The following is a 10930-nucleotide window of genomic DNA, read 5'->3' as shown; positions in this document are numbered from 1 at the left end:
GCCAAAGCAAATGAGAATGCTAGTGAAAAAGGAAGTTCTTGTGTACTGGCTAGAGTGGTATCCCAAGAGGGAGGAAGAAAAGGTGCTTCTGGAAGGGTTTTGTGAAGGGTTCCAGATACCTTTTCAGTTTTCAACAATGTCATTGTACTGTATAGTTCAAATTTAAAATCTGTTCAGGATCATAAGGCTTTGGGTAGAGAAAAATTGATGAAGGATGGTGTACTTGGTAGGATGATGGGACCTGTCATCTTTCCGCCTTTTGAAAATTTGAGAGTATCTCCTGTTGGTTTAGTACCTAAGAAGGAGCCAGGCAAGTACTGCCTCATTCATCATCTATCATTCCCACTGGGAACATCCATCCGTCAATGACAAAATAGCAAAGGCAGAAGCGAGGGTAAGATATACGTCTTTTGACAGGGTTTCTTGGTCAAACAAGCAGGTAGAGGTGTTTTATTAGCAAAATTGGATATACAAGTGGCCTTCAGGATTCTGCCTATACATGTTGAATGTTTCCCTTTGTTAGGTTGCCATTTGGAAGGCGGATATTTTGTGAACATGTGCCTACCAATGGGGTGTTCTAGTTCTCGTTTTCATTTTGAGATATTTAGTTGTTTTCTAGAATGGATGGTGAAATGTGAGGCTGGTATATCATCATCAACACAAAGTCTTGATGATTTACTGTTTGTACACTACTGTAGGTCCAGGTGACTCCAGGTCTGCCAGTATTTGTGGCCTACTTTTCACTCCTGTCAGAAGAAAAAACTGAGGGGCTGGTGAAATGTTTGACGTTTTTAGATATAGAGATTTATACAGATCAAATTGTTTTCAGGTTGCTGAGAGATAAATTATGTAGCGATTGGATAATATTGTGGAACCACTATACAGTATGTCAGGATAAAGTAGCAGTAAGTGATGTATTAAAATGAAACCTTTAGGCTGTGTGCCCACGTAGCGTTTTTTTAAGCGTTTCTGCAGCGCTTTTAGACAAGCGATTCTGCTGCAGAAACGCTTAAGAAAAGCATCCAATTGATTTTTAATGAAAAACGCACATGTTGTGCCAGTGGTGCACTTTTAACCGCTGCGGAAACGCTTAGCGATTAAAAACGCAGCATGTTCATGCGATTCCGCATACCATCAATTATATTGGCAAAAATGCTTAGGAAAATGCATGCAAAAACACCTGATAAATGCTTACAAAATCGCGACAAAAACCGCATGCGTTTTCCCGGGAGCAGGATGTGCGACTCTGCTCAGGTTTATTCTGCTTCAGAATCGCTACGTGGGCACATAGCCTTAAAATAGCTACCGTAGTTAAAACAAGCAAACACAAATAAATTATTTAAAAATTATCTTACCAGAGGTAAAGTGCAAAGACAGTGTTAAAAAAAAAATAGTCTATAGGGAAATATCATAGACGAGTAGGATAAAACATCCCATAACCTAACCATGGTATACAAAATTTCTCATGGAAGTGCTTGGCGATGAAAAGTGCAATCCAATTTCTGAGTCCAGTGACACCCTTTAGAATAATAGTTTATACAAGGGGAAGGACCCTCTTGTTCAGAAATGAGAGCCAACAATTAGCAATTTTTAGTAATATAAGTTGGAACAATCTCACCCATAGAGGAAATTAGTGGTCAGTTCCTCATGCCCGTCGAGGCCAATTATTGGTCCCGTCCAATGACACCATGTCTGTGATTTTGTAATTTCTGAGGTGTGCCGCTCTAACCCATTTCCTCTCAAAGCTGTATTCTTCAGGGGAGTCTTATCAAGGTAGTGGAATATATTGCCACCATGCCTGCACCACACTGCCACTTGTCCTACTTCACCCACCTTCTGCATTCAGCCTTATATCATGCCTGATGCTCTGAGTACTTGCAGCAACATCACATCCGGGAATGCTATCCCTCTTTCTGGTTAGTGGAACGCATCCACCGGCGGTGATATGCAAACGTTACTTCCGGGTGACGCGACCATATGACCAACAGCTCCTCACTTTTTGGTAAGGGGGCAGGGCTTCTGGACTGCTGCTTACACTCTGTACCGCCCCTGTTCTAAGGCTGGTTTCACACTTGCGTTTTTTTGCGCAGAAAAACATGCGCAAAACAGCAAAAAATGCACACAAATTCATGATGCGTTTTTTATGTGCGTTTGCACTGTGCACGGTGCGCAGCGCAAAAAAACGCAAGTGTGAAAGTAACCTTACCTCTATGACAAAACACTCAAATGAGTGTCCATATTAGTCTCTGGTCCCCTATTCCAGGCTGTATTACGAGCTGGGACAATCAGAGCCAACGATGTATATCGCAAATAACATCTATTAAACTGTTCTCAACATAATAAACCCATCACAAAGGTAACAGCAGGAAGATAGTTACGGTATAATAAATCAATGGTGACACTCGGGTATCAGTATTCTTAATCACTGCACGCTCCTCTCAGAAAGAATGACAGATTGTTGAAGGCTTCATGGGAGATTTATATGATGATGGAAAGGAGGCTATCCATGATCAGTAAACAGCAGCTAGAATGACAGTTCAATAGACTGTTGAGAGGGTAGTGACTTGGGAGAATGGAATACAGCAAAAAGGACATACCGTAGGAACATAGATAAAGCCGAGGCGGATGCAGATTGGTTTTGTTTATATATAGAAAGGCGTGCCTATAGCTCACCCTTAAATTTTCTATTCTAGTCTGTCCCCCACCTATCAGCAGAGGTTGGCACTCTAAAGATCCTGCTCAAATGGTAGTCCCATTTAACGACGACTGCCCCTATAGCTTCTATTCCAACACTGTTATCCCCTTAATCTATAAAAAAAACACTTGTATAAGATTTGTTCATCCAAGCCATTGGGCGCAGTAGTTTGTATTCAATATATCTGGTCTCCTTTTGTAAGATTTGTCCCAGTATCTTTCTCTAGTTGGGCTCCTAATGCGATTGATCCCCACAAAGCTCATAACCGCTATCTTACCTTGATACATGTTATTTATGTGTCTCACTAGCGGTGTGTCTTTTCAGTTAGTTATGTTCCATCGGTCATCGGTGCTCCCCCACCCTCCGCTTAAAATTACTTTTGGTCTTTCCAATATATTCTATCCTGCATTGACATAACAATTCAACTAATATAACTTGAAATTGTTCGCCGGGAGATAAAGTAGAGGGACTGCAGAATAGTGTGGTTCCAGTCAGTGCTAAAATAGTTTTGTTAGGTGTGAAGATCTGATGTTGTGGGTTGTAATAATCACCTAGGCAAGAAAATGATGCGCCTATTTTTTATTCCTTACATCCATGATTTTACAACAACTCCGGGTAGATGGCCAAAATACATTGCCCCCAGTCCACAAGATCCCCTGCCTGGGGCCAGTAGTCCCACTGCCCCGTACCAAGCGATACTCACTGTTTTCCAACTTTTGTTTAGCCCACAGATTTCATATCTCCCGCCAGTTTAGTCTGCAGTCACAGTTCACGCTCCTTTAGATGACAGGTAACACAACCAAAGCCCATTTATCTAGCAGCAACAGTCCTTAAGAAAGTTCCTGAAATCCAGATGACAAATTTCTCAACAGTAGCACGTGTGTCCAGCCCAGCTGGCAACTGACCTCCACACACCATAGGCCATCAAAGGTCTCATCCTAGATCCTCTCCCTATGACGTCACTCTTCCCAACCCCCTGACTAAACATGTGGCTTCTTCCTCCCTCCCATTTCTTATGATAAAATCCCTTCACAAATTCATATTGTAATACAATGACCTGTATGTGTCACTATACCCTCAAATACAAGTCCAAAGTCACAAACATATAGAACTCAATCTTATCTATAGGATTCTCAATGGTCATCAGGTAATGGCAATGAAGAAATTCCATGGACAGTGTTATGCTGTTATGTTATCACAAGCGTTCCTTGGCAGTGATTGGTCATTAAATAAGGTTGTTCTAGGTAAGGGCAGGTTACAACAGTCTTACTTTGGAGCAATAGCTATACAATAAAAGATGTTTAAAAGGCAAATCCACCAAAATCGAAACCATTGAAATCCTGGTCCATGCCTTCAAAATCCCCATCATACTGGCAGCCTTCTATATCCGTCGATGGGTGGTAGCCCAGCTCTCGGAAATCTGGTGGAGCAGTGTCAGAAGAACGAGCACCATGACTTGAGGTCACCATGTACCCCAGGGTTGGACCTGCAGCAGCTCCTCCCATTAGCACACATGCCGTCTTCACCCCCCAGTGCAGCTGGGAACCATGACGGAGACAGTGGGGAGAACACTTTTCCTTTCCATGAACTGGTCTACCTGTAAAGTATAAGAATAGAGAAACACCATCTAAAGTATCTAAAAATATTTTCCTATGATGATTGTGTAGTGAAATGATGATAAAAAAGACACAGAATCAAAAATTTCATGAATCGAGGGGGGAACATAGCAGAAAAGCGCTGCATAGTTTTTGATAATAGAAATTGCTGGGAAACTGATGATTCTACCATCAATTTAAACCAGACATTAGCAAATCTTAGAAAATTGAATTCACCAGATTCACCAAATTTTCCCATGATATTTGAATACGCACAAATCGTTTTACGGTGGATCAACACTAATTTAAAGTCTCTAGTTGCCTGAAAATGTGTATAGCATTATTCTAATTTCCTTACACACTAATCTTCTTCACTGATGTGCATTCACATAATATCTGTGCTGTTTCTTTAGAGTTTTAATGATTACTCTCTGTATCTCTAGAATAAGCTGTGAGATCTTCTCACTATCTAGGTTCACCAATAGAGATGAGCGAATTTGATCGGGTCAGGGCTTATTCGGCAAGCTATAGTGCTTACTGAATCAGCTGCAGAAGGAACCCGGATTCCTGGATTGCTCCGGCTGATGCATGTTCGACTTCCCAGCTGCATGTGTCGTGGCTGTGTCACAGTCAAAACACATGCACGGAGAGCCCAGCAAATAGGCTCTCCATGTATGTATCATGAATGTCACACAGCCGCGACACATGCAGCTGCAGCGCTGGACAGATGATCAGTTGGTTCGATCCAGGAAGCTGGGTTCCTTCTGTAGCTTATTTGGTAAGCGCTGTTGCTGTTGCTTCAGCTTTTATACAGCCTCTAATAGTCCCTGAACATACTGCACTATGTGATGTTATAGCTACAAAGTCATTTTAGGGAAGCCCGACCTGAGGTCATATGATTGTTCTTTGGATGATACGATCTTCTGCAATTCATAAAATAGCAAATTATTTGAATTCTGAGGGTCATCAAATTCCTAAAAGTTGGCATCCAACATATTCTCTCATCTCTATTTTACATTATTTTAAAGTAGATTTGTTACCTCTCCTGAAATTTTTTGTTTTAGTAATTACATGTTATTTTATGAAGAATGCAAGTCTGCAGCATCTTTTCTTGTAAGTTTTCATTTTCCCATGCTTCTATTATGCCTCCTTGATATACAGGAATAAATATACAATAGGGTGTGCCTATTCTCCTTGTCAAGAGGGAGTGTTGTCAGATTGTGCATGGACACGCTCCGAAATGGTAAAACCCAGATGTCATTTTATTCAAAAATATTTAGGAGGAATAACAGAGGAACAGCATAACACAGAGTAAGAAAAGATGAAGCCATAATTGTTATATTATGTGTAATACATTTCTTTACAGACTTCTCCAGTAGAGTTGAGCGAAACGGGTCGGTCAAATTCAAACGTCGCCAACTTTCGCTAAAGTCGGGTTTCGCCGAGCGAAACCTGACCATAGCGTGAGGTCGGCCATGCGGTCGCCGACCCAAGTGCCAATGTTGGATTTCCCAGAATGCTTCCAGGTGACTTTTTTCAGCCGCTGAGCAAGGACTTACACTGTGGGCAACGAGATGACATGTGCAGCATCCGGGGGGAGAGAGTGTTTTTGCGCACTTTAAAAAAGCGGTCCGGCATGTAGGTGTGTTTACTGTCCTCCACTCCCTGCCGACTTTGCTTCCCCATTGACCTGCATTGGGTTTTGTGTTTCAGTCGGACCTTCGACTTTTCACGATAGTCGGCCGATTTCGTTTGACTCGACTTTTGAGAAAGTCGGGTTTCATGAAACCCGACTCGACCCTAAAAAAGGCAAAGTCGCTCATCTCTATTGTCCAGGAAGATAAAAAGTCCTGTGTTGTATTCTTCTAAAAAAATGTGTCAGTCGGATGTGCCACAAAAGACAGAACCTGTGAACAGTTGTGAAGCTGTCTCGTAGCACCATGTTTTTTTTCCAGTTCTGGACATCGCCTTTAAATACGGAATTTAGATGTCAGACGGTGCAAAAATGATCAAAGCATGAACTCCTTGTGGGCCCTAAAAGGGTTAATTTTGAAAAAAGCTAATTTACCGTTGCCTATGTGTGACCCCTCTTTTTATGATTTCCATAAAGTGAATAGATATTTCCCAATTTTATTAATAGATGAAATGCACATCCCATACTTTCTTTTCCTTGAACCTTGTCCTTGGGTTGATTGGAAATCTCGCTCCAGCAGCATCTCCGGATAGGGGACGTATTGTGAAGTCTACAACTGTTCGGGGAAAGAGGAGGCTGTGACAAGCTCTAAAAGATGTGGAGAGAAATATGTGTTATATATGGACTACTAGAGTTCTGCAAGTCAGTAGGTTTAAACAAACACTCCCAGCAAAGTTTTTATCCTCTTACTATATTACAGTCATCATATTATATAGCACTCTGTACTTACAATTGCTCATTTCAACGTTCTACCCAGTTATTTCTTCTCTGTTCTCTGCTTTATGTAGAAACATGAAGTCTCTTTTACCAGTATGAGTCATCCCCCTGTTCAACTTCTGACCCAGCTGCTCAGCCCCTTCCATTGTCAAGGACTTTGTAGTGATTAATGACTCATGCAGGGAAAAGAGACAACCTTTTTCAGGTAGACCTTAAGGCCCCGTCTCACTAAGCAATCTCGGTAGCGAGATCGCTGCTGAGTCACAACTTTTGTGGCGTAACAGCGATCTCACCAGCGAGATCGCTGTGTGTGACAGCGATCAGCGAGCGGCCCCCCTGCCGGTATCGCTGATCGCTGCAAGAAACCTCTGGACATTTCTTTGGTCGCTGGTCTCCCGCTGGCCAGCATGTATCGCAGCGGGAGACCAGCGATCAGGTGTAAAAAAATAATAAAAAAAAATAAAAAATATAGTTATTCTCACCTTCCGATGTCCCGTTCAGCCATCTTGCCTCTCTCCACGCTCCGGTCCCAGTGATCCTTTGCATGAATGACCGCGAGACTTTGTTATCCCTCGAGACCGTGACATCTCGCGGTCATTCGTGCAAAGGATCACTGGGACCGGAGCGTGGAGAGAGGCAGGATGGCTAAACGGGACGTCGGAAGGTGAGAATAACTATATTTTTTATTTTGATACTATTTTCTACAGCGATAGCCAGCGATGCCGGGCGCTCGGCATCGCTGTGCTGATCGCTGGTGAAGCTGTCTGTGTGACAGCTCACCAGCGATCACATAGCGACTTACCAGCGATCCTGACACCTTCATATCGGTGTCAGGATCGCTGGTGAGTCGCTTAGTGTGACGGGGCCTTTAGAAGGATTCATCTGTTCTGTTGCAAAAAAGAGAAGAATTAGGCTGGTTTCACATTTGTGTTTGGTTTCCTGTCAGCTCCGCCTATGGGCGCATGCCACTGCACGCGGCCTGTGTACCTTATCTTTAGCATTAGGTACACAGGCCGTGCGCAGGTATGCTTTTGCCGCCATATGCGTCCATTTGACGGTGCGGCGACCTGCGCCAAACACAACGTGTTGCATTTTGGTGCGATTGCGTACCGTCAAAATGACGCATGTGGCGGCAAAAGCATACCTGCGCACGGCCTGCGTACCCAATGCTAAGGATAGGGTACGCAGGCCACATGCAGCGGAATGCGCCCACAGGCAGAGCTGACCGGAGGAGGCGCAGCAGGGGGAGGAACTTCACAGCGAGCGTCCACTGCACCTCCAAACGCAAATGTGAAACTAGCCTTAGCTTGGTAGAAGGGCAAAATGAACACTACATTATACTAACCCCTTAGTGACGCAGCCAATTTGCTGCTTAATGACCAGGCCAATTTTTACAATTCTGACCACTGTCCCTTTATGAGGTAATAACTCTGGAATGCCTTAATGGATCCCGCTGATTCTGCAATTGTTTTTAGTGACATATTGTCCTTCATGTCAGTGGTAAAATTTATTTGATATAACTTGCATTTATTTATGAAAAAAACAAAAATGTGGTGAAAATCTTTAACATTTTGCAATTTTCAAACTTTTAGAATCATAGAATCATAGAATCGTAGAGTTGGAAGGGACCTCCTGGGCCATCTGGTCCAACCCCCTGCTCAAAGCAGGATTCGCTAAATCATCCCAGTCAGATGTCTGTCCAGCCTCTGTTTGAAGACTTCCATTGAAGGAGAACTCACCACTTCTCGTGGCAGCCTTAATTTTTATGCCCTTAAATCAGAGAATCACAAAATACTTAATAAATAACATTTCACACATGTCTACTTTACATCAGCACAATTTTGGAAACAATTTTTTTTTTCAGGAACTTATAAGGGTTAAAAGTTGACCAGCGATTTCTCATTTTTACAACAAAATTTAGAAAACCATTTTTTTAGGGACCACATCACATTTGAAGTCACTTTGAGGGGTCAATATGACAGAAAATACCCCAAAGTGACACCATTCTAAAAACTGCACCCCTCAAGCTACTCAAAACTAAATTCATGAAGATTATTAACCCTTCAGGTGCTTCACAGGAATTGGAGCAATGTGGAAGGAAAAATTAACATTTAACTTTTTATTACATTTTACTTCAGAACCAATTTTTTTTATTTTCACAAGTGTAAAAAGAGAAAATAAACTGCAAAATTTGTTGTGCAATTTCTCCTGAATGCGCTGATGGCTTGGAATGGAAGAAGCGCCGTTTTTCAATGCAGAATTGGCTGGAATTGAGATCGGACGCCATGCCGCGTTTGCAGAGTCCTTGATGTGCCTAAACAGTGGAAACCCCCCACATGTGAAGCCATTTTGGAAACTAGACCATCCAAAGAGCATATCTATATGCGTGGTGAGCACTTTGAACCCCTAAGTGCTTCACAGAAGTTTATAACGCAGAGCCGTGAAAATCAAAAAAAAATTTTTCCCACAAAAATGATTTTTTAGCCCCCAATTTTTTATTTTCCCAAGGGTAACAGGAGAAATAAGACCCCCAAAGTTGTTGAGCAATTTGTCCTGAGTATGCTGATGCCCAAAATGTTGGGCTAAACCACTGTTTAGGCACATGTCGGGGCTCGAAAGGGAGGAAGCACCATTTGACTTTTTGAACTCAAAATTGGCTGGAATTAATGGTGGCTCCATGTTGCGTTTGGAGACCCACTGATGTGCCTTAACTGTGGAAACCTCTCAATTCTAACTCCAACCCTAACCATAACACACCCCTAACCCTAATCCCAACCCTAACCATAACCCTAACCACAACCTTAACCCCAACACACGCCTAACCCTAATCCCAACCCTAACCATAACCCTAACCACCAACCTAAACCCAACACACCCCTATTCCCAACTCTAACCCTAATCCCAAACCTAACCCTTATCCCTAACCTTAATCCTAATCCCTAACTTTAATCCTAACCCTAATACCAACCCTAACACTAATCCCAACCCTAACCCTAATTCCAACACTAACCCTAATACCGACCCTAACTCTAATTCCAATCCTAACTCCAACCCTAACCCAACCCTAATTCCAACCCTAACACTAACGCTAACTTTAGCCTAACTCTACCCTAATGGGAAAATGAAAACAAATATATTTTCTTTATTTCATTACTTTCCCTAACTATGGGGGTGATAAAGGGGTGTATATTTGCTATTTTCCTATCTTCCTATTGTTGCCAGGTGCTGTCTAGCAGATCTCGGCGGGCGCACTGCGCATGTGCTCGCCATTTTATTCCCTGAAGAAGATGGTGACGCCCATGGGGGGAAGTATGAGGGTCGAGGAGCACCGGGAGGTACTGGGGGGGATCGGGGACCCTATTTCTCTCTCCTCTGATGTGCGATCACATTAGAAGAGAGAAAAATTAAATGGCATATAGGACTTTTTTTGTGTTATATGGTTAATAACGTCGATCGCAAAACGGGTCAGTAAAATCCGACCCAAATCATGTTCTCTGGGGTCTCGGCTACCCTCGGCATCCAAGACCCTGGAGAAAATCCAACTCTGGGGGGTGCTATACACTTTTTCCACAGTGCCATGAATTAACCGTGCTGTGGATTAAGTACCCTTAACTACCGCTGTTAAAAGGCGTATCGACGGTCGTTAAGGGGATAAACAAGTGCTTCTTTAAGTAAAGCGCTCAAACCACTGCAAAAAAGCATCTTAAATGTTGACGTTCTCTTACAATTCAGATGACATCTACTTCCCTGTTAATGACTCCATCGGGGGCCTCATCTGAATATTCAGAAAACACCCTCCACAGAGCTAATTCCTTCAGTGAGGCAAAAAGAGTCGAAAATATGAAACCTTGGACTCAATTTGACCTACCATCCTATTGTGCTCGTATATAGTTACAAACGCCACTTGAAAGAAGATCGCCAAATGGAGTTCATGTTTCTTTTTGTTTGATTGAAGACACTGGCTCCATTGGGGGCATTTCTGAATCCCAAATTTCAGGGATTCAGAAAGAAGCCCCAGATTGAGTCATGAATGCCAAATGAGATTTGAAGAGCGACCATTATAATTCTGTTTGTAACAGAAGCCAAAATGTTATCTCAGGTTCTTTACATACGTGAGATGTCTTTAATTTTGCAGGGAAAAAATAGCACCTCTGGTCCCTTGTAAGCCGAATTCAATTTGGAACTATTCTTAGATTTCAAAAGTGAAAATACAGTAGAAAAAATAAAATT

The 10930-nt window shown here is 42.5% G+C and overlaps 1 protein-coding gene across 2 annotated transcripts in view; it reads right to left on the bottom strand.

Moving 5' to 3' along the window:
• Nucleotides 1-2788: 2788 nt before the first annotated feature.
• LOC141051998 (uncharacterized) overlaps nucleotides 2789-10930 on the bottom strand; it is a 146214-nt gene continuing 138072 nt past the window's right edge. For both annotated transcript variants that reach the window (XM_073549161.1, XM_073549160.1), the window contains exons 4-5: nucleotides 6451-6571; nucleotides 2789-4292 (exon numbers count right to left, since the gene is read on the bottom strand). In XM_073549161.1, coding sequence (XP_073405262.1) covers nucleotides 3997-4292; nucleotides 6451-6571 — 417 coding nt within the window. In that variant the 3' untranslated portion in view covers nucleotides 2789-3996. The remainder of the gene's footprint in view (nucleotides 4293-6450; nucleotides 6572-10930) is intronic.

Source organism: Dendrobates tinctorius, unplaced genomic scaffold, assembly GCF_039654945.1.
Source record: "Dendrobates tinctorius isolate UK_male_01 unplaced genomic scaffold, ASM3965494v1 ptg000158l, whole genome shotgun sequence".
Classification (NCBI taxonomy): Eukaryota; Metazoa; Chordata; class Amphibia; order Anura; family Dendrobatidae; genus Dendrobates; species Dendrobates tinctorius.
This window is presented reverse-complemented; position numbering and strand designations above follow the sequence as displayed.